This window comes from Oncorhynchus mykiss, chromosome 10 (genome assembly GCF_057628025.1).
Source record: "Oncorhynchus mykiss isolate SJ-2025 chromosome 10, ASM5762802v1, whole genome shotgun sequence".
In the NCBI taxonomy this organism is placed as follows: domain Eukaryota; kingdom Metazoa; phylum Chordata; class Actinopteri; order Salmoniformes; family Salmonidae; genus Oncorhynchus; species Oncorhynchus mykiss.
The window spans coordinates 65,533,049-65,557,842 of NC_143031.1; the positions used below are offsets into that span (position 1 = coordinate 65,533,049).

A 24,794-nucleotide genomic window follows, 5' to 3' on the forward strand; every position below is an offset into this window, starting at 1 on the left:
TGCATTGCCAGTAATTTTGGAGCCCACTGTATACTTGCATAAATGTTAAACTCTTAGGCCTACATGCTAGGGTATAAAAATATCTTCTTACCCAAATACATAATGTTTTGCCATTTGTTTTTGAGGGTGACCAATGATACGCCCAGTCACATCTTCTAGTCTAGATGCAACACAGTTGAGAAATAATATGCGCACACTGTCTGAACTTTAAATGATCTCTCTCTCTGCTAGGTTGGAGCATGTATTGTTAACCAGGAGAATAAGATAGTGGGCATCGGCTACAACGGCATGCCCAACGGCTGTGATGATGACCTGCTGCCCTGGTCCCGCTCTGCTGACGACAGACTGGATACCAAATATCCCTACGGTAGGATCTCCCTAGGAATATCACTATAGTACCACAGTCCACTATCAAGTATCCTTATGATAGGAACAACTTCCTAATATTGGGTTGCACCCCCACCCAATTAGTTGAGGCATAGACTCTACAAGGTGTCGAAAGCATTCCACACGGATGTTGGCCCATATTGACTCTAATGCTTCCCACAAGCAGATGCGTCTGGCACCTACTACCGTACCCTGTTCAAAGGCTCTTTTGTCTTCCCCATTTAACCCTATGAATGGCACACACATACAATCCATGTCTCAAGTCTTAACAATCCTTCTATAATGTGTCCCCCTTTCTTCCTCTACACAGATTTTTGAAGTGGACTTAGCAAGTGACCTCAATACGGGATCATAGCTTTCACCTGCTCTGTCTGTCATGGAAAGAGCAGGTGTTCTTAATGTTTTGTATACTCAGTGTATGCTGGTTCCATAACTTGATGTAAGTCGGAACTAGGTTAAAACAGCGTGAGCTTTCTTTGAAATACTTGGAGCATTTGATTGAGCCTTTCTGGAGTGCCATATGAGCGATGTTAGCATTTTGGGGTCTATTCCATTGGTTCCAATGATCCAAACAAGGTCAATCGATCTTAACTAAAGCATTTGAAGGGTTGAACCCAGGCCTGGGCAACATGCCGGACATTTCAGCAGCTCGTGAACTGTGAACCCCAACTGACATGCTGCTAGGCCATAATCGCACTAGACACTTGAACAGTACTAGCCAGTCCAACATGTGAAGTGTGTGCGGTGATTGACTCCTGCTTTCTCACCCCCCGATGCCCGGTCTCTCTCACACTCACAGACGCTAGGCTCCATCTGTCTGGGCCTGCCTTTTCCTCTCAAGACCACATGGTGCTCTTTTTCACACTCATCCTCATTTCTCTCTCTCGCCTCACCTCATAGCTGCCTCTCATTACAGTGCACAACCTCTTTCAAACCAGACAAGCCCTTAACAATAAGCAGTAGTCAATCCCCTGTTGTTGCTAAGGCAGTTGTTGTTTAACGTCGAAACAAGCATCACCCGCGCAGACAACACAGCTGAGGCCAACAAAGAAGAGAGGGACTACTCGGCAGCACAGATGGGGTTTTAATGTAACACCGAAGATGGAGGCCAGGAGCTCTTAACCCCAACGAACGGGAAAGGAAAGAAGAGATGTTTTTGTGCAGTTGTCATGGAAACCAGGTAGTTTGAGGGTGAAATGAGAGCAGGTGGCACACTGGAAAATAAATGCATTTCTGGGAAAATGATAGAATAGCTGGATGGAAGGTGGAATGCTCTCCTGTCTCCAACTGCTTGCTTGTACTATCGGTTTCTACTTCTGAGAGAGAGTGTGTCCTTGTGAGAGAAAGAGCTTTTACAGTGAAATGATTCAGTAGCTATACCTCTGTTCTACAAGGACATCTTGATTCTTGTCTCAGTCCTTGGAAGTCTGAACTAGAAGTGACACAGTTTCACCTGAAGAGGGCGCTGGACACCAACTTCCAGTTAGTCTCCTTGTCATCTCAAAACTCAGAGTGAATGTACACACACAACCTAGAGGGAACTTGCTAGTAGTGTTTTCTCTCCCAACTTCTGATATTGATGATATTAGACCCGACTCTGCCAGCCATGACTGGCGTATTTTCAAAGTTTGACTTGTAAGCCTTGAGAGCTCATGATAGGTAATAGGACCAATGGGGGCAGTTAGTTTGAAGTGAAATAAGACATAAGTACTTACTAATCATATGCAATTATAACCTATTAGAGATACCTAGGGTGACTAGATGTCCCCGTTTTCCACAGCCAGTTCCCGGTTTTGGTGGCTTGTCCACGAAAAATTTCCTTGTTGGACCTTTTTATAACGTTTGATTGGTGATGCACTGTAACCATCTCATGAATAACCATGGCTAGAAAGTATCTCCAACAGCATAGGCTACCAGACTTGGGTGGTTTTTGAATTACTAGATGGGCTAAGATTAAGAGAACTGGAGGGATAATCCTGTGTCTTATAATTAATAAAAGTATTGGAAAGAACTACAGCAAAAATTGATAGTTAAATATAGTTCCAGGGCATGCCACTTTTTTTTCAAAATTATTTTTGCGCAGCTATACCCAACACCCTCCCGTAAAAATAAATAATTACATTCCCAGATTTTCATTTCCTAAATCCGGTCTCTTTACCTAGGGCTTTTCAGAGTCCTACTTTTTACTGCAATCGCATACAGTAGGACACTGACACATTGAATTGTTTATATACAGTGTAGGCCACTCTGGGGGGGAAAAGCTAGACTATTCTGAATGGGTTTAGGTATGGAGTTTAGAAGGGGGGTGGGGGAAGAGTGATCGAGAGGGCTGAGGGCACAGCTGGCAGACTGTGGGCAGCAGATGCCAGCGTGGGAGACTATCAGCGGTTGCCATGGTGAGGGTGTGAAGAGGCAAAGCACTAAGAGCATTTTGTCAATTTTTTGGGGGGGGTTGATCTTTTAAACTCTTCCTGACCCCCCCCCCCCCCCCCCCCCCCCTCCCCCTTACAAATAGTGTCTCTCAGAAATGACTTTCTACCTTTTATAATATCACAATATGTTGCATTGTCCCACTTTGTTTAACTAGAGGGAATGTATGATCATACTGTAATATACAGAGAAGGACAGTATATTTAAAGACTAATACTGCGTCCACCCTTTCTACCTTTTCTAACAGCTCATTCAGAAAACCCTTTTCTTCCTCAGTAACTATTGCCTCTGTTCTGTAGATGAGTCGTTCTTTAAGTACTGTTAATAAAGAGACTGTGAGAATGAGAGGAGAGGAAGTTAAACCGCTCCCTTGGCAGTGACATACACACTCCCTCCCTCAGCAAAACTATCCAGGAATAATAGAAACTCGGTCCTCAGCCCGTAGCCCTGTCCTGCTCCCGACCCGGTTCATTCCTAATGCCTTATTCCAACCCATTCATTCCCTACTAACACACAGGAATAGCCATGTAATTGCTTGAGCCGATGTAGCAAAGTTAACAGCCCTCTATTTGTCTGCTGTGTCGGTTGGCTCTACAGCCTCTTTCCCACCGGGCACACTCTTCTTTTTGCTTTTGATCTCCCTCTTTCTTTCTCTCTCCCTCAATCTTTTTTCTCTGCCTTCCCTCCCTATGCCCTCTCCATCTCCCCCCTCCCTATCTCTAGTCTCCTCAGGGTTGTGATATCTCTGGCTAGGGGCCAGGCACTCTCTCTGGTGTTCCCTGGCAGCCGAGACAGAATCTGTTCCAAATGACTCCCTAGTCCCTATTTAGTGCATTACTTTTGACCAGGACCTATAGGGAATAGCGTGCAGTTTGAGACGTAGACAGAATCTAGAGGAGCTTTAGAAGTCACATGACTCGACAAGCCTGTGGGAATCAGGAAAGACATGCGTCTCAATCAGAGTGACTGGCTGTATAGGCCATAGGCTGTAGGGCCGCAATATTCTATTTGTGCTGCAGTGGTTATATTAGCACATTTGTTTTTTGTGTGAGTGTGTTGACTCTGGGAGAGAGTCTGAATACCCATAGCTGTGTCCTAAATATTTGTCCGTTTTGAGTATGCAGGAAAAAAATGAAGTTTAATACTATGGGACATTTTGAAAATCGAGTATACTTTAAATCCAGATACTCGTGTTGGCTTTGACAACCGCTGATCAGTTAGATAAGGGGTTGCGTTCTTCGAAACCGAATAGTGTGAAACAGCGCAAAGACACATTCTCAGTAAACGAAAATAGAATGTTTTATAGTATGTGCATTTTTTAAAAACATTTTGATGGTTTAAATGCCAGGATGTTATACTCATCTCAGCTCTTTATCTAGTAAAATTAGATGCACACTTTTCCACAATGCATTGGAAGAGGTGAGATGCGAGTGATGGGCCCCGTTCTCTTTCAGTAGCCAAATAACAAAACTAAGCTACTTAATTGGGAAGATGCCGAATAGCGAAGCTTCTGTGGCGGTTTTCAAATGTAAGCTATACTAACTAGCCTGTTTGATTTAATTGAATATGTTACAGCACTTTGGTTTCACTAATAAATATGTTCAAGTGGAAAATATTTACCTACGGTATAGGTTGAATGTGATGGTCTGCTTATAACCAGCCTGAGTAGGCCTATAACTCCATACCTATTCCATTCAGAGTTTAGAGAAATTAATCAAATTGGAAGTGAGCTATTATCAGGCTGGTTAATGTGATGCATGTTTGTTGAATTGTTTCAAATCCACCCGCACTCGGCCCCACCCCACCTACTCAACCAGTCTGCTACTGTGTTGCGGTCGTGGCATTATTTATTTTTTATTTTTTTGCAGACTGCATACTTTACTAAACTGTGTGCGCTAAATAGTTTTTGACGATGAGTACATGTATTGTATGCAGTTTAAGTATGTAGTACGCTAGTATAGGTATTCAGACATGGTGCTTTTTTTTAAATTTTTTTAAGGTGCATGCAAATACAAGACTCCATGTCAGTTGACAGGTGGCCAATCTTGACCTCTCAATAGCTTCTTTAATTGGCTACAGTGGTCAGAGGGCACCTAACTGACCATCTGCCAGAACACACAAACACACACACACTTTGCATGTGTACAGTTTATCTTACCTAATAGCCCAAGGCCTACTACTACAGATAATACAATTGTAGCCTTATAGAAACTTCTGCAGGGCTTTATAGGTTGACAATGTACAGTCCTAACCCTTCAGTGCACTCCAGTCTATCCTTTCAATTCCAGACCCCTCCCTCTGTCTTCCTACAGAAACCCTATACACTATTCTATTGGGTCACAGGCAGCCTAACATCCACATGCAATTGGCTACAGGTGTTCCAGAATATTCCATTCCAACATTCCCAGACAGACTGTACGTAAGACGCGTCACTGTTTCATCACAGCCATTTCTAAACGCCACGGGAACCAGATAATTAATCTCCTGAGTTCAGGAGAGAGGGTTCCACGAAAAATATGGAAAGTAAAAACTAACTGCCCAGTTAATTTTTGAAGGAGTTATTTTTGAATTCTTTGTCTCATCGGTAATTGAAAGCAGTTTGAGTTAAGACCTGAAGCTTTGTGTGTGTGTGTGTGTGTGTGTGGAGATACCTGACGCTTTAAGGGTGTCTCCAGTTAATATGCAGAGGTTAGGGGGGGTTGCTTAGTTTGGAGGACAGAGAGGGAGAGCGAACCGCCGAAAGTAAATGAGTTGGCGAATATCCAGACAGCCCTTTTTTACATTCAAAGGATGTAGGCCTATTTCTTCCTCCAGTCCACTTCAGAATAATTTTAGAAGGGTTTAGAGAAACACCCTAGTCTTTCCTGTCTAGTTTCTCCCTACCTATCTCAATCTCTTTTATAAAGATATGTTTGCGTTTTTGCAGATGGAATATATTGGGCAACATATTGTGCTTAGTTGTGCCCAAGTCTTCTCGTGCTGTTAGCAAAGCTTGGTGAAGAATCACTTATTTCCCCTAATCTATTTCTCACCCACTCTCTGGCCAATGGGTGTCTCTCTCCCCTCTTCCTCACTCTCTATTTCATGCACTCGCTCTCTGCTCTGTATCCTCTTCTCGTTAGAAGGAAGAATCTCATTATATTTTATCTTCAAACACAGGATATATTCTTCACCCCATCCAGGGGTATCCTAAAAGCCCTCTTAGGGTTGCCACTATCCAGGTCCTTGTGGAAATTTGCTGCCCAGGTCATAGCATAGCGTGGCACAATGTAACGTTTAAAAAAAAAAAAAAATTATATAGCCATTTCTTTGTGAAACTGGGTAAAGGGGGGGGGGACCTTGTAGAAGATGTCTAATCATCTTCAAAGGGAGATAATTGGCTGTAATAAGGGCTGTAATATGCAATTACAAGGAACAGCAGTCTTGTTAGCCAAGACCACACACACTAACACACTTTCTTAACATCCCTCTTGTCCAGAAGGTCTCATGGTTACTGGGTATAATTGCCCTCTACCTGGGAAGGCCATTCTGGTAAACCTCAGCTGATTTTAAATGGGTCATTTAATTACCTGTTTTCAAGTAACTGACTCTGCAGCTAATTGGGACAGAGAAGGCTTTTGTGAGGTCCACATTATTAGTCAGTTTCAGGAGCAGTTTTAAAGGGGGGTTGTTGGCTGTTGGGTCACAGTGCGGATCAGTGTTCATTAAAGCTATTCACCAGTGGTGGTAATGGTAACTACCACTGCTCTAATAGTAACTGAGACCATTGACTAACATTAAACAGTGCTCAGGATAATATCTTATGTTCCCCAACAAATACATGTTGCCATGACAACCGATTGCACAAATTCTCCAAAGTGAACCATCCCATGGCTCTTTCTCTCGAATGGGCCTGATCGTATGAGTTCTGCCTGCTTGCTGTGAGAGCAGTGGACCAACGTGCATGTCGTGCCGTGCTCTGTTGTGCCAAAGCAAATCGAAGGTTGGCTGGCTGGCATGGGGATAGTGAGGGGATATGGTAATCACACTACAGTTTGAGGGGTGGTGGTGGTGCTCCATAATCGGCCACCGTCGCTGATGGGGCAATTAATTTCCCCTAATTAACGTTAGGAATGAATCATTTTATGTCTGCCATGGTGGAGGAGAGAGAGGAGGCATCTGTTCAACTCAGCACATTACTTTCCAAAGTGGAAAGTGGAATTTCTGAACTAGGATCAGTTTAGCCTTTTTAGATCAATGAATGAATGAGATTATATGGACAGGGGGGGGGGGGAACTGATCCTAGACCAGTTGATTAGTTGTATGTGGCTGTTGGAACTAGGAAACCTCTATCTGCATATTAATACGTCTGTTTTTGATTCACTGCCACCCCTGGTGGGTTTACTCTCTATCCCCCTCTCTTCCTCCCCCTCTCTCCTCCAGTGTGCCATGCGGAGCTGAATGCGATCATGAATAAGAACTCAGCGGACGTGAAGGGCTGTTCCATGTACGTGGCTCTGTTCCCCTGCAACGAGTGTGCCAAGCTCATCATCCAAGCAGGTGAGACCCCACACGCAGATGAACGCACACACATGCGCAGATGACCACATGTGCAGATGAACACACTTCTATCTTTCTATACCTCTTCTCTCGGACACACACACTCCTCCCCCTCTTGTCCTTGACTCAGCTATTCACAGCGAGACACCTCTCCTCCTTCCACCAAACACATCCTTTATCTTTTCTCTCTATACATCCCGGTTGACAACCACAATTTCATAGCTGTTTAGCTTCCCTGACATTGTATTTAGCCGAAGTACCATACAGTATTCACTCTGTACAGTATCAGTTATGCAGGTGTTAGACTAACGCTGACGGGATAGCTTTGATGGATGGCCAGACACACAACAGCCAGATATCTGCTAGTCTTTTTTGATTTAGCTTCCTCCTGTACCGGTGTTTGTTTACCAAATGGCAGTCCTATTTTTATTTTTTTGAATACTAATTCAACTGCGGTGATTGTCCCGAGAGCAATCTCAACAGATTGTCAGCAGAGTGTGTTGGGTGCGTTTGATCATCGAAGCCCCTTGTGCATGTGCCATGGTATAGTCTGTGTGTCAAGGAGATTCCGACAGTATGCTCGGCGAGGGAGCGACGTCACACGGGGGATTGAGGACGACCCTTAACGGAGCACAAGGTTTCAGGGGGGGGGGGGGGGTACAACCCGTACCCCTACCCCTCGTTTGCTGCCTCCCACCCACGATAGAAAGCGAGAAGATTATACTCCACAGCCTCCGCCTTTTTCAAACAACACAAACAGCAAGCGGAGCTTCTTTTTCCTCTTTCTCCTTCGCACCCTCTCTACCGCTTTCTGCCCTTGCTCGAAAAACTTTCCCTCCCCCGTTATCTTCCCACAAACCCCTGCTGTTGCTCCTTAGGCGAGAGGCCCTCCTGGAGCTGCATACGGAAGGAAGTGAGACACACAGGCACACACACACACACACACACACAACTCCTACACACACACACACACAGAGCTATATATACTGACATGTATGCAGGCATGCATACACATACTCATAGCTCCGACACTCTCCTACTCACACTATTTCACTCTGATTACCTTGCCAGGCCTTCTCCTCTCCCCGGCACAGTGGGGTGTAAGCTCCTTCTCCAGGCTCCTACTTCATTAAGGAGGGAGTTTATACACCACTTCCCGTTCACCTGCACCTTCAAGAGGAGGAAACTTAACGGCAACAAGTGCCGTGCTTCACAAAGGTGGCGTGTGATGACTGTTCGCCCCGCCACTAGAAAAAGCTTTTTCCCTCTCTGGATCTCTTACTAATTCTCTTTCTTTCCCTTTTTCTCCAACTCTCTCTCTCCTATCTATCCGTCTCACTGTTATAACAGCATGAGGAGAATCAGAGGATTTAGCAATAGATGTGTTTAGATGTGTTTGCTATTTACCGTGAAACGTGTCAGTGAATCCGATAGGCCTACGGAAGGCAGTTGGGCTCAATTCCACAGCGTTCCTTAGCGCTGCACCTGTTCGTCTGGTTTTAATCTCTCACTCTAGAAATGGGCTTATTTCCATTCAGCCTTGATTAGAACTTCTCCATGTGTGGTGTCAAAGAGAGTGCGTTTCAACCTCTGAAACCTAGGGAATATGTTAAACTACAGCGTGGGCTGCTCTCTGTGTGTTTGTGCGCCATTCTGCCTGGCCGTTGGGTCGTTTGTGTGTTTTAATAAATGCGCCTCACGTACCGACGAACAGCTCAGCTCTCTAAGAACGGTAAGGGATCCTCCGAGTCCTTTTTTAAGTAACGTTTGCAAGGCCTTGAACGTTAGCCTCTCGGCCCCTCAACGTGTGTTGGTGTGCGCCTTGAACGAAACCCTCTTGGCCTCTCAATACACAGGCTCTTCAGATGAGAGATGGAGGGGAAAAAGAGGTGTACTCTTTTGGCTTTAGGGGGCACTGTGGTCTTATCATTCTCACCGCTCCCCCTCCTTTTCTCTGAGTCTCCAGCAGGACACCCATTCAATCAACGTTTGAACAAATCTCTCAGTTGGCTTATTTTTGGACTGGAGTTCAAATGGTTACTGAGAAGCAGCACAATTCGTGTGGAGCCACCCAGAACTCTCTCCAATCTCTTTCTACCTTTTTATCTTTGGCTTTTTTCTATCCTGTTTTTCTCCCATTTTCACTGGCTCTCTTTTATTCACCCAATTATTTACTTTTACTCACCCCTCTCTCCTCCACCCCTCCGTTACCAGACAGTTAATGGTACGTAACTATTTTCAGTATAAATCCTCCCAAATCAGCCTCATCTATTATATTCTCAGCCAGTCTCAGTTCTAATGTGAGGAAGCTGCTGCTGTAGCCTGGCCTGACTCCCGCGCCGGTAGTGCTGTAGCCTGGCCTGACTCCCGCGCCGGTAGTGCTGTAGCCTGGCCTGACTCCCGCGCCGGTAGTGCTGTAGCCTGGCCTGGCCTGACTCCCGCGCCGGTAGTGCTGTAGCCTGGCCTGGCCTGACTCCCGCGCCGGTAGTGCTGTAGCCTGGCCTGGCCTGACTCCCGCGCCGGTAGTGCTGTAGCCTGGCCTGACTCCCGCGCCGGTAGTGCTGTAGCCTGGCCTGACTCCCGCGCCGGTAGTGCTGTAGCCTGGCCTGACTCCCGCGCCGGTAGTGTTATGTCTTTAGTCCTGAGCGCTGTCTTGGTGAAGTGCGCCAAACTATCTCTTCTCAATCCTCAGTTCAGTTATGCGTTGGTGCATTTAGCCTTAACGCCTCAGTATGGACTTTGAATTGAGGAATCATTATCCATCTTAAGGTCGTTGTACAGAAAATTAAGAATATTTATGTTGACAAGCGGACGGCACTGTCCTAACAATGTAATTACAATCTAGCAGGTTATCCGTCCTCTGAGTCTACGTAGCTAATTCACTGGTTGCCCCTCTTCACCCCTCTCCTCCCAGTGGCCCCGCTCCCATTGTATTCCTGTTAGCTAATCTGGAGGACTTTTGTTGCTTTCCTAATCCCATTGGAATGCTCCTCCATAGTGTCTCCCTCTCCTGTTTATCACTGGCCCATTACAAGACCTGCTATTGTAAAAAATCTAACATTTTATTTGCCAAATACAACTCTTGTAGATTTAACTGTGAAATGCTTGTTTACAACCCCTCACAACAATGTAGAGTTGAAACATTAAATGGTAACACACGAGGAATAAAATACAAGAATGGAGCTATATACAGGGAGGCCCTGAGTACCAGATTAATGTGCAGATATAGGAGGTATTTGAGGTAGATGCACTATATATACAGTGCTGTTATTGTGGAGTGGAAACGTCTGAAGCTCGTAGTGTGTAAATATCGTCTATCCTTGGTTGTAACACTCACTACAGAGTTCCAAACTGCCTCTGGAAGCAACGTCAGCACAAAACTTTTTGAGAGTTTAATGAAATGGGCTTCCACGGCCCAAATGCATAGTGCCAACTGTAAAGTTTGGTGGATGAGGAATAATGGTCTGGGGCTGTTTCATGGTTCGGGCTAGGCCCCTTAGTTCAAGTGAAGGGAAATCTTAACGCTGCAACATACATTCTAGACGATTCTGTGCTTCCAACTTTGTGGCAACAGTTTGAGGAAGGCCCTTTCCTGTTTCAGCATGACAATGTCCCCGTGCAGAACGCAAGGTCCATACAGAAATGGTTTGTCAAAGATCGGTGTGGAGGAACTTGACTTTCCTGCACAGAGCCCTGACCTTATATGGTCGTTTAGCAAACGCCCTCTGAAGGATGTGTTTTAGACGGACTAGTTTAATTTCATCCCATAAATAACGAGAGGTTGCTTTCTTCCTCACCTCAGATTTCCCTTGCCTTCTCACTCCTCTTTCTCATTCGGTCTCTCGACTGCCACGTATTAGTCTCCCCTCTCCTTTTTTCCTTTTGCTTTCCTCGCCTGATATTGGTCTCTTTCCTCTCCGTCGTAGCTGGTCAAACGGATGCTTAAAACATGGATTCATGGGAGCCTCCTCAGTCTACTGGGCTTGGACTGACTCCCCAGCGCCTGCCTGCCATCCATCTCTGCCATCTTGTCACTTTGGGATGCGTCTGTCACAGGCACATGCTCTCACAGGCATGCACACACACACACACACACACACACACACACCAACTTCCACTACCACTCTTGTGAGAGTGGGATGATTTGAAATGTTCTAAAGTTTTAGTCTGGTCCCAAATGGCTAGCTACCCTACCCCCTCCTTCCTCTCTTCTGAATTACTTAACTTGTTATGCCTGCAATCCCAATACCAGGATCGATATGACAACTACCAGTGAAAAATAGAGGGCGCCAAATTCAAACCACAAATCTCATAATTACAATTCCTAAAACATACATGTGTCTTATATCATTTTAAAGGTAATCTTGTTGTTAATCCCAATGTGTCCGATTTCAAATAGGCTTTTCAGCGAAAGCACTACAAACGATTATGTTAGGTCTCCACCAAACCATAATAAGCACAGCCATTTTCCAGCGAAATATAGCATTCACAAAAAGCAGAAATAAAGAAAATGAATCACTAACCTTGAATTTTCTTCATCAGATGACACTCATAGGACTTCATGTTACACAATACATGCATGTTTTGTTTGATAAAGTTCATATTTATATAAAAAAAATCTGAGTTTACATTGGTTTATTAGATTCACTAGTTCCAAAAACATCAAGTGATTTTGCATAGCCACATCGTTTCAACAGAAATACTCATCATAAATGTAGAATTATAGATATACCTCTCTTTAATGCAACGGCTGTGTTAGATTTCAAAAAAAGTTTACGGAAAAAGCAACACATGCAATAATCTGAGACGGCGCTCAGAACAGAAGCCAAATTAGCCACCATGTTGGATTCAACAGAAACCAGAAAATACATGATGTTTCCTTACCTTTGATGAACTTCATCAGAATGCAGTTCTAGGAATCCCAGGTCCACAATAAATGCTTGATTTGTTCGAAAATGCCTGTTATTTATGTCCAATTAGCTACTTTGGTTAGGGCGTTTGGTAAACAATTCCAAAGTCAAAGCCTGTCCACTATAACGTGACAATGTCCAAAAGTTCCGTCAGTAGAAACATGTCAAACGATGTACTGAATCAATCTTTAGAATGTTGTTTACATATATCTTGAATAACGTTCCAACCGGAGAATTGTGAATGCGCATAGTGAATGCATGGTCAACTCATGGCAGTGGTGACTATTTCCTGTGTCATTCCACCCCCCCCCCCCCCCCCCCTCCCTCCCCCTTCACATTAGTCATCAGACAAAGTTCTATTGACTGGAGGAGTTCTGGAGTTCTGTTATACTCAGACATAATTCAAACAGTTTTTAGAAACTTCAGAGTATTTTCTATCCAATATTACTAATAATATGCATGAGACTAAGGAGCTGGCCGTTTACAATGGGCACCTTTTCATCCAAGCTACTCAATACTGCCCCTGCAGCCATAAAGTTAAGCTGTCCTCAGTGGACAAGTCACTGTTGTGGAACGTTCCAGAATGGTGCGTTTAACTACTCAAACGGTCTCTCTGATTCCAACTAGTTTTCCATCCCAGCATGACTGTTTACTATTTTTCCAGTGTTTCTGGTTAGTTTGATAACAATATTAAATAATATTTGATTTGTCAAATTGGCCAAATAAACTAGACTTTACACTGAAATGCTTGTTTGCGAACCCTTCCCAACAATGCAGAGTTAAAAATAAGAGTGTGCAAAGCTGTTAAGGCATAGGGTGGCTACTTTGAAGAATCTCTCAAATTTAAATATATTTTGATTTTAACACTTTTTTGGTTACTACATGATTCCATATGTGTTGTCTTCACTATTATTCTACAATGTAGAAAATAATGAAGATAGTCCGGGTAACTATTTAGCGTTCTTAAGGCTTGGGGATTGAAGCTGTCTCGGAGCCTTTTGGTCTGAGATCCGATGATCCGGTGACATTTTCCAGACGTTAGCAGAGTGAACAGTTTATGACTTTAGTCTTTGGCAATTTCAGGCCTTCGTTTTACACCGCCTGATCTAGAAGTCCTGGATGGCAGGGAGCTCGGCCCCAGTGATGTACTGGGCAGTCCGCACAACCTTCTGTAGCGTTTTGCGGTCGGTTAGCAGTTCAAATGTATTGTTTCTCAGTCTTCAATCTACAAAATGTTTTTTCTTTTTTGCGAGTGTTGTCTTGGCAACGGCTAGAGATAGACATGATAAATTACACAGTGTGCCGTGCAGGCCTTTTCTTTTGACAGTATCTACAGAGGCATCGGTTTTCTAAAAGGTTGGGATGTGCATATCACCTTCAGTATACTTCACAATAAATAGATATCTCCCAGACGCAGAGAGAAAACAATGCTTTATTTAAAGATTTTCCTTTTTACGTTTTTAATATATAAAATATGGATCTGTTTTCCTCTGTTGCTTCACTATAAGATCAGTGGAAAGGGAAGTCGTTGTGGGTGATTTTCAATAGTACATTTCTTCAATTCTGCACCTTTTTTTAACATGACTACTACTGGCGTCTCAAGCTGTCAGACTCAGAACCCCATCTAGGAACTTCAGATTTTCTTGTCTGTTTTTGGAACAGTACCTGGGGAAAGGGAGACTGATAGTAGAAGCATAGGCAGAAGGTGGCTGAGACTGGGCTGGCTCGCCGGGGGGGGGGGGGGTTGTGGTTTTTGAGTCAAGACCACTACTGCTTGACCAGATTCCGACACTCAGATCCCCATCTCTATGGTCGTTAAGCAACCCCCCCCCAACTTGGCTCTGAAGGATGTGTTTTAGACGGACTAGTTTAATATCATCCCATTTGCTTTTAAATTGTGTGTGTCGGCTATCGTACACTAGACTAAAGGTCTTGTCCTTGGCGACTTGTAAAGCTCCCCGTTTGATGCAGAAGGTTATCTGAAACTGTCTCAAGCAGTGTGGATGTTGAGTCTTTTTCTCTCTTGGAAGCAGCGCTTTCGAACGGAAACACACCACTTCTCCGTGCTACAGCCTGTTAACTCAAGGCCGTTGATTGGGCTGATCTTGGATCCTCTACATGCTTTTCCTTCTTATTAGAGCTGTGAGGCAGTGAAGCCCCACTTCATAACCACTGCACCCCCAAACGACACACAATCCCACTCTCACACACAACCTGCGCCTTCCTTGCACACATCAAAACGAAATGCCCAGTTGCCCAATTACATAGTAAGGACATTATTCACACACACGATTCTGTGCCAAAATAAACCAGTGTAATTTCAAGCCATCTCCCCGATTCCCCCTCTGTGCTACTAAGACTCATTTTGGTCTGACAGCATGAGCACCACCTACTGCTGGAGCCCCGCCTTTACCATCTTCACAACCAATCATTATATCCCTTGGAGTTCAGCCAAGCGCTAATGCCAAATCCTGCAGAGCCCTCACCAGGAAATATTGACAATGCATTTTTATTCATGGTTTGTTTATTGGCTATACATTTGGAACACTGTCATTATCCCCTTTCAGACTGCTACCATATGTAAACTCACACCCGGACATTACTTCAATAAGTAAGCAAGTTTGATTAAATGTGTTTATTTGCAGTTATTTATTTTTGCGGGGAACACTTTTCTTCCCCAGAAAGTCATAGGTTGTGTGTGTTAACGTATGTAGATTCACGCTCATTGCATCTGTGCTTTTCAAAACCAATACACCTAGGAATAAGGATATGCAAACCTTGTATGCAAATCTAAATATCAGAGATATTATTTTCAGCGGGTGATTTATGAATAAAGGAGCTCGCCCCACGTACTGTCTCTGCACTCTGTGGCCTTCTACGGCTGCAAACAATCCGGCCACAAAGCTCTTTGTTACTTCCACTTGGGAGAAGTGACGCTTTGTGTGTTTTAGTTATTCATCTGATCCATTGTTAGCCCAGGCAGCGCCGCCGCACACATTCAGGAATGCTTTGTTGTTTTCGTACATGTTTATCCGCTGCTAATGTTTCTTTTGAATAGTCGTCTGTATAGTTGTTGTGAAGTAGGCTAAACTCTTGTAATTCAGAGCGTTTTTTTTTTTAAGATCCTGGGGACTCAAATGGGTGCATATTTCTGCACTACACACCTGATTCCACTAGTAAAAGGTTTGACGATGAGTTGAGTAGAATCGGGTGTGTTGTGTTAGGGCAAAAAAACACACATGCACCCTGGATTACCAGAATTAAGAACCACTGGATCAGGCTGTAGCTTTACTGTGATTACAGTTGGATTTCAGTAGCTCCACATGCTGGCATTTCTCACCCTTTTATATTAACATCAGCGATCGGAGTAGTAACTGTACAATTGCTGGTGTGATACGAAGTGAAGAGAATATGATGAGCATAACAGTCCAGTCCATACCAGGTGAGTGGATATTATCACCACCGTTTGTCTACTAGAAGGGGTAAACCACTATGCTAGAGGCTAGCCTGTCTTTCACTCCCTGTAGAGCTGGTGCTGCTAACAGTAACACCACCAGCCAGCCCTATAGTCAGTCGCTCTTTATCTACTGTGGTGAATAGAATTCACTCTGCGTGGTCTCCCCTCAGCGGATCACAGAATAAATACCAGCTCTTTCACAGTTTCCCGCAGATGAAACTGTCCGATAATACAGGGCAGGTGAGACTGGGAAGCCATGCTGGGTAAAGCTGAGCCGGATTGAGCCAGCGGCTCCTAAAGCTCTGATGATGCGGGGAAGATATCAGGCGGGCTCAGCACAGAGCCATGGGGGACAACCAATCCTATCTCTGCAGTTTAGGGGGGTTTCAGGGGGTGTTGGCAGATAAGGCGGGCACCCGCTGTATGTGACCTTTTGCCAGAGTGAAATTGTGTGTTTGTGTAGGGAGCTGCAGACCTCCCAAGCATGATGGTACGGTAGATATACTAATCGAGCCAGGCCCTGTTATAGTGCTTAGTGTCTCTCTCACACACACACACAGACACACACCTCCATTAAGTTGGAAGGGGGTGCTTTTAAAGATGACAGCTGGGGTTGGTAGATTTCCTGTTTCGTCTTTAGTTCTCGGTATTGGACTCAGCCTGCTGTTGAGGGTTTATCGACCGCCCCCATACAGTACACGTGTGTGTGTGTGTGTGAACACACACAAAATTGCACCCCTCATCACTCCGCAGGGTTTACTGAGGCCTCCCTCCCTCCCTTAGTCACCGCTCACCATCATCCCGAGCCTGTCCGATAGATAATTGACTCTCTCTCTCTCTCCCTTTATTTTCCCCTCCCTCTTTCCCCTCGCTGTCTCTTACCTACAGGTATAAAGGACGTGATTTATTTGTCAGACAAGTACCACGACATCCCTGAAATGACTGCCTCCAGACGGCTGCTTAACTTGGCAGGGATCCAATACAAGTGAGTCTTCTGAGCCGCCGTGTGTGTTGCCCCTGGATGGAGGGACGAGGATGTTATGATGACTTAATTGACATCTGCCAGCCAGAGAGGGCTGACAGTTTTGTGTGAAGAGGTTTCCAAACAAACAGGGTTGGGGTTTAGATGGCGCTCCCCTCAGAGTTACATGTGTCTTTGAACCTGTATTTCAGAGGGTTTGCGGGGTGGGGTTAGTGCCTGGATATGGTGGTTTCAGGGGTGTAAACCTACCCACTAACTACCTGCCCTGGGACTACTGGGGGGTCAGCAGTGGAGAGATGGCTTTTAGGGGAGGGGATGAGAAGGGGCGGTGTGATGGAAGGAGCAGGTAGATATTTTGGTAATGTCGTCTTGTCTATGTGTCTACATATTCTATACTGAACAAAAATATAAACACAACATGTAGTGTTGGTTTCATGAGTGGAAATAAAATATCCCAGAAATGTTCCATATTAACGAAAGCTTATTTCTCTCATTCTGTGCACAAATTTGTTTACATCCCTGTTAGTGAGCATTAATCCTTTGCCAAAATAACCCATCCACCTGACAGTTGTGGCATATCAAGAAGCTTATTAACCAGCATGGTCATTACACAGGTGCACCTTGTGCTGGGGACAATAAAAGGTCACTCTAAAATGTGCAGTTTTGTCACACAACACAATTCCATAGATGTCTCAAGTTTTGAGGGAGCAGGCAATTGGCATGCTGACTGCAGGAATGTCCTCCAGAGCTGTTGCCAGAATTTCTCTACCATGAACCGCCTCTGTTTTAGAGAATTTGTCAGTAAGTCCTCCAGGTCTTTTATCGGGAAGTGGTTTGCTGATGACAACGTTGTGAACAGAGTGCCCCGTGGTGGTGGGGTTATGGTGTGGGCAGGCATAAACTAGATACAACGAACACAATTGCATTTTATTGATGGCAATTTGAATGCACAGTGATGTCGTGATGAGATCCTGAGGTTTATTGTCGTGCCATTCACCAACCGCCATCACCTCAATGTATCAGAATGATAATGCACAGCCCCAAATTGCTAAAATCTGTACACACTTCCTGGAAGTGAAAATGTCCCAGTTCTTCCATGGCCTGCATACTCGGACACTGAGCATGTTTGGGATGCTCTGGATTGATGTGAAGCAGCGTGTTCCAGTTCCCGCTAATATCCAGCAATGCTCTGGATTGATGTGTACGACAGCGTGTTCCAGTTCCCGCCAATATCCAGCAATGCTCTGGATTGATGTGTACGACAGCGTGTTCCAGTTCCCGCCCAATATCCAGCAACTTCGCACAGCCATTGAAGAAGAGTGGGACAACATTCCACGGGCCACAGTCAACAACCTGATCAAGTCTATGAGAAGGAGATGTGTTGCGCTGCACGAGGCAAATGGTCACACCAGATACCGACTGGTTTTCTGAGCCATGCCCCTACCTTTTTATGTAAGGTATCTGTGGCCAACATATACATATCTGTATTCCCAGTCATGTGAAGTCCATAGATTAGGGCCTAAAATGTTTTTCAATTGACTGATTTCCTTATATGAACCGTAACTCAGTCAAATCTTAAATTGTTCCATGCATTTATATTTTTGTTCAGTGTATACATTTTAGAAGTTCATATACAAACATTGGAAGCATTTAATGAGACAAATGTACAACTCTCGTTTGGCATCAGTCATGGCTGCAGCATTTCTTAATGACCAAGCCCCAAAACTAGGCCAAATCATGAAGTTCAGCCCCCCTTTAAGAATTATATCTTCATATTTTTACAATGCGATGCGGCACATTGCCAAATATCCTTCTACAGGCTTTCTTATTACCAAATGAAAGCCTATAGCCGACAAATCAAAGTTTATCACATGCGCCGAATACAACAGGTGTAGTAGACCTTACAGTGAAATGCTTACTTACAGGCTCTAACCAATAGTGCGGAGAAAACCTTTACATTCAATGTTGTTTAGATAATCAAATAGTTGAATTGAAACCTAAATAATTCCCAGAATCAAATAGGCTATAGGCTGCAAAAATGCACAGGTTTAAACTGGCTGTGAACGGTCGAATTGAACGAAAGTCTGAATTAATGTAGTAATCAACTGAATTATCAGAAATGCATACCTGTTGCACTTTTGCAGGCTGTGCTTCCATCTACTGGGTTGTCCTCCTTGTCCACAATGACTCCAAACTGCCGATTTCAGTCGAGCAGCACCAGGTGTATTTCACCATCGTAACCTTTGTTTTTATTTCTCCTGTTATGTTACCCCTTTTCACGTGAGCTAGGAGTCAGGGAAAATAAACTTTGCAGCGTAATGTCACGTGGCAGAAGGAAACGCAAGCTCTGCACATCGACAAATTACAAATGTTTTTTTTGCGGAACCGTAGGTATCCGACCCTGTTGCAGGACTTTAACACACTGTATAGACCCCGAACAACACATACATACTCTCTAGATACACATATACACACTGGGAAAAATAAAAATCCACCCACAAACGTCTATCTGCAGGTACATGAATAAACAGAACTTTATCATTGATTCCCATTGAAATGTCCTTTGCTACTTAACACACACACACACACACACACACACAGTAGGCATGGAAATCTCCCACTGAGCCACATTAAACACACAGGGTTGCAGCTCAGGTATTTAAATACAGTCTTAATACTTCATCCTCGACAGATCAACTAAGACTTTTACTGTTGGAGACAGGAAGCCAGAGTAGACAAGAAATAGGCTGTGTTCCAAATGGCACCCTATTCCTTATGTAGTGCACTACTTTATGGCACTACCCATAGGGCCCTGGTCAAAAGTAGTGCACTCTACAAGGAATATGGTGCCATTTGGGATGTACTTACACTGATTCAATTATTTTTTTAAATTAATATAGCAATATTTGAAGATTTGTTCAAATGGGCTACCAGTCTATGGGGGTGTAGAGGTTAACGCCACTAGCTGGTTTGAGGATGTCCTCTACATGCGCACACACACCTATTCAGGTTGTCCTCTAGCTCAGGGTTTCCCATACTCAAGCTTTGATTATTTTAATCAGCTGTATAGTGCTAGGGCAAAAAACCATGTGCACCCAGGGGGTCCCCAGGACCGAGTTTGGGAAACGAGGCCAAATCCCTGAGCTAGCTGATCATGTACTTCCTCCTACACGTTTGCAATGACTATTTTATTCCTCTCCTTTCCGACCTCCCTCCCGTCTCTATCCATCTTCTCTGTCCGTTGGCGTTTGGACCGAAAGCGTGTATTAAATTGGACTGTTAACTGGATCTCATACTCCATAGAAGTTTCAAGGGACATTTTTGACCTTGAGGAAAATCAATGAACGAATGTCTGAATCAGTGTTGACGCAGTATAACCAGTTGAATTGCCCTTAGTATTTGCAGATAGGAATTATTGCCTTCGTTGAAGGCTGAAACGTTTATCTTAACTCCACTTAAATAAAACACATTTTTGTGTTGCGCAAGTGTTACGCCTTATCCTTCCTTATGATTACTTTTTTTGGTAGAACCTTGACTCACGTTGGTTGAGCGCCGTCCCATTGCCATAGATAGGAATTAGAGAAATAACATTTACTGTAATTTGTCAAATGTTGTGGACTGAACTGTAGCCTTTGAGAATTCTTCTGCAAATGGATAATCCGCCTTTATCATCTCCTACTGGCTAACGCGCAATCCCAGGAGAATAAAGTGGATGAGCTCCGTTCGAGACTATCCTACCAATGGGACATTAACTGTGATATCTTATGTTTCACCGAGTCATGGCTAAACAAGAATATGGATAATATACAGTTGGCTGGGTTTTCTGTGCATCGGCAAGACAATAGCAACCTCCGGTAAGACGAGGGATGGTGGTTTTTCAAATTTGTCAACAACGGCTGATGCGCGTGATCTCTAATATTAAGTTTCAAGGTTTTGTTCGCCTGAGGTAGAGTACCTCATGATAAGCTGTAGACAACACTATTTACCAAGAGTGTTTATCATAAACCGATGCAGGAACTAAGACCGCACTCGACGAGCTGTATAAGGCCATAAGCAAACGAGAATGCTCACCCAGAAACGGTGCTCCTAGTGGCCGGGGACTTTAATGCAGGAAATCTTAAATCCTTTTGACCTAATTTCTACCAGCATGTTAAATGTGCAACCAGAGGACAACTCTAGAACACCTTTACTCCACACAGAGATGAATACAAAGCTCTCCCTCTCCCTGAATTTGGCAAATCTGACCATGATTCTATCCTCCTGATTTTTGCTTATAAGCAAGAACTCAGGCAGAAAGTACCAGTGACTAGCTCATTACGGAAGTGGTCTGATGCAGATACTAAGCTACAAGACTGTTTTCCCACTATGCCCTCCGACAAACCATCAAACAGGCATAAGCGTCAATATGGGACTAAGATGGAATCCTACGACACCGGCTCTGACGCTCGTCGGATGTGGTGGAGCTTGCAAACTATTACGGAATAAAGAAGAGAATCCCAACTGCAAGCTGCCCAGTGACGCGAGCCTACCAGACGATTTAAATGTATTCTATGCTTGCTTCGAGGCAAGCAACACTGAACCATACATTAGAGCACCAGCTGTTCCGGACGACAGTGTGATCACGTTCTCTGTAGCCGATGTAAGACCTTTAAACAGGTTAAACATTCACAAGCCCTGCGGCCTACCAGGACTCGTACTCGGAGCATGCGCTGACCAACTGGCAAGTGTCTTCACTGACATTTTCAACTTCTCCCTGACCGAGTTTGTAATACCTACATGTTTCAAGCAGACCACCATATTCCCTGTGCCCAAGAACGCCAAGGTGGCCTGCCTAAATGACTACAGCCCTGTAGCACTCACGTCTGTAGCCATGAAGTGCTTTGAAAGGTTGGACATAGCTCACATTACCACCATCCCAGAAACCCTAGACCCACTACAATTTGCGTACCACCCCAATAGATCCACAGATGACGCAATCTCCATTGCACTCCAAACTGCCCTTTCCCACCTGGACAAAAGGAACACCTATGTGAGCATGCTGTTTGTTGACTACAGCTCAGCATTTAACACCAAAGTGCCCTAAACACCACCCTCTGCAACTGGATCCTTGACTTCCTGACGGGCCGCCCCCAGGTGGTAAGAGTAGGCAACAACACATCTGCCACGCTGATCCTCAACACGGGGGCCCCTCAGGTGCATGCTTAGTGCCCTCTTGTATTCCCTGTTCACCCACGACTGCGTGGCCATGCACAACTCCAACACTATCATTGTTTGCCAACAACAACGGTGGTCGGCCTGATCACCGACAACGAGGCAGCCTACAGGGAGGAGGTCAGACTGCCAGGACAACTTCTCCCTCAACGTGAGCAAGACGAGCTGATTGTGAGCTACAGGAAAAGTGGGGCCGGGCACACCCCCATTCTCATTGATGAGGCTGTAGTGGAGCAGGTTGAGTGCTTCAAGTTCGTTGGCGTCCATATCACCAACAAATTATCATGGTCCAAACACGTCAGGAAGAGGGGAAGACCATGCCTATTCCCTCAGGAGACTGAAAAGATTTGGCATGGGTCCTCAGTTATACAGCTGCACCATCATGCATCACTGCATCCAACCGCAAGGTGCTACAGAAGTTATTGCATACAGCCCAGTACATCACCGGGGCCAAGCTTCCTGTCATCCAGAACCTCTATACCAGGCGGTGTCAGAGGAAGGCCTTAAATTGTCAAATGCTCCTGCCACCCTAGTCAGACTGTCCTCTCTGCTACCACACAGCAAGTGGTACAGATTCTACCTCCAAGCAATTAGACTAATAAACAGGTAATTAAATGTCTACCCGGACTATTTGCATTGACCCCCCCCCCCCCCCCCCCCCTGTTTATCTATGCATAGTCACTTTACCCCTACCTACATGTACAGTATCAGTCAGTTTGGATGCACCTACTCATTCAAGGGTTTTTCTTTATTTGTACTATTTTCTATATTGTAGAATAGTGAAGACAAACTATAAAATAACTAATGTAACCAAAACAAATTGTTAAAAAAATTAAAATATTTTAGATTCTTCAAAGTAGCCACCCTTTGCCTTGACAGCTGAGTGTGCAAAGCTGTCGGCAAGCCAAAGGGGGGCTACTTTGAAGAATCTAAAATATTTTAATTTTTTTAACAATTTGTTTTGGTTACATTAGTTATTTTATAGTTTGTCTTCACTATTGTACAAATAAAGAAACTCTTGTTTGGTGCGTCCAAACTTTTGACTGGTACTGTACATATTACCTCGACTAACCTGTACCCCTGCACATTGGCACGGTACCGGTACCCCCTGTATATAGCCTCATATTTTTTTAGGAGGTAATTCTTTCTTTAAAAAAAAATCTGCGTTGTTGGTTAAGGGCTTGTAAGGAAGCATTTCACGGTAAGGTCTGCACCTGTTGTATTTTGGCGCATGTGACAAATGACATTTGAGTGAGAACATCTTTGGCCTTGGGATTTAAAAGCAGGTTTGCAAGCAGCATTCATTCCGTGTGTGTGCGCGACTGAACAGGCTAAGGGTGTGTCTGTGCAGGATGGTGGGTCTGTCTTCAGAAAGAAAGGTGTCCTGGAATGCTATTATTGATGGCATTTTAAAAGGCAGCAAGGCTTTTAGTGTGTCGTGCAGTGGGTGGACTGTGACGCTACAGTGCCTCTTCTCTTCTGCTTGGGCACGTACGCCACGACAAGGTGTTAAGAAACTGCTTTATAGAAAGGTTAGTGGCTTGCCATTTCACTGCAGTAATGGTAGCTGTTATGATACAAAACTTTGTTTATGTCCTGAATGGTACCCTAGGCACTGGTCAAAAGTAATGCACCACATAGGGAACAGGGTGCCATTTGGGATGTAGCCTGTGATACTCTATTGCGCTTGACCCACAGAGGCATAAGAGTGATTAGGACAGGAGGAGTCTGCTTTGGGGACCTTGGTAGGGGGCGATAGGGGGGCAGAATGAGCCCCTGGTCCTGGTCATTACCTCCTAGAGTGGGCGACCGCTCCACCCTACACCCCCTCTCCTTCTCCCCAGCGGGCTTGTGGGTAATTGAATCCCCCCAGAGCTCCTTCCTGGGCGCATAGGATATTAAGTTGAAGGGTGGGGAGAAATCATCTGAAAGCTATGAGTTTCTTCTTAACTGTCTCCCCTTCATCTTTGTCCCTGCTGCCTCTCCCCCTATTGTCTCTCACTCAAAACCAGTCCCTGTGCTGAAAAAGTTCCAGGAAAAGTTCATAGCTTCACAAAAAGAGTGACTTGCTTTTTCTCCTTTTCTCATCACGCTGTTTGTCTGTTCCCAGGCAGTTCAAGCCCAAGCGAAGCAAGTTTGTCATCGATTTTAATTCTATTAACTCTGGGATGTTCAACGGAACAGGCTGAATACACTCACCTTGAGAAAGAGGAGAGGGAAAGAGTGGGTGCTTTGATGTCTACTCCTCCCCCCAACCTACCACACCTAGAGGAACTCAAGTATGTCTACTGTAAATGTTGAAAATCATAGAAACATTAATTGGAAAGGTTTTGCTTTTGTTTTTTTACAGTGCAAAAAGTGATTTGAGTTGTGAAATTGTGAAAATTTACATTGGGTCTCATGGAGTTACTTTTACTGTGGTCTCGTTAAACATTTATTAAAAAATGTCTTCCACTGAGTTTTACGGTTTTAGACCAACTACTGATTTTGTAGTTCTAAGTGTTAGACTAAATGTATTAGTACCATATTAGGTCACAAATGTTGGGGTACTGAAACACTAAACCATATCATATTGTGTGCTGCACATGCAATGTCAACCAAATAAAACTGAGGAATGTTTTAAAATCATTCAAGTGTACAGTCTGTTTATGCAAAATTATAGAAACTGCTGTAGCTTTGTCTCATAACTTTGAATAGAAGAGCAATCAGCTGGTAGAAGTACTCTCTACTTCGAGGAATTTGAGATTTTGTCAAAGTACAGACATAATATTTTGGGTGATATCCAAGCATAGATCTGCTGGACATGAAGTGATGCATGTGTGTAATACTGTGAATATGCAATATGCAGGTCAATTCAATACCCCACACTAAACTATGC

General features: G+C 44.3%; 1 protein-coding gene across 2 annotated transcripts in view; it reads left to right on the forward strand.

Moving 5' to 3' along the window:
* The window catches only part of LOC110534481 (deoxycytidylate deaminase), a 35,431-nt gene extending 10,887 nt beyond the window's left edge, over positions 1-24,544 (forward strand). For both annotated transcript variants that reach the window (XM_090187565.1, XM_021619352.3), the window contains 4 exons: positions 232-367; positions 7,240-7,356; positions 16,612-16,708; positions 24,027-24,544. In XM_090187565.1, the coding sequence (XP_090043691.1) occupies positions 289-367; positions 7,240-7,356; positions 16,612-16,708; positions 24,027-24,105 (372 nt within the window). In that variant the 5' untranslated portion in view covers positions 232-288 and the 3' untranslated portion in view covers positions 24,106-24,544. The remainder of the gene's footprint in view (positions 1-231; positions 368-7,239; positions 7,357-16,611; positions 16,709-24,026) is intronic.
* The last annotated feature ends 250 nt before the right edge of the window (positions 24,545-24,794 follow it).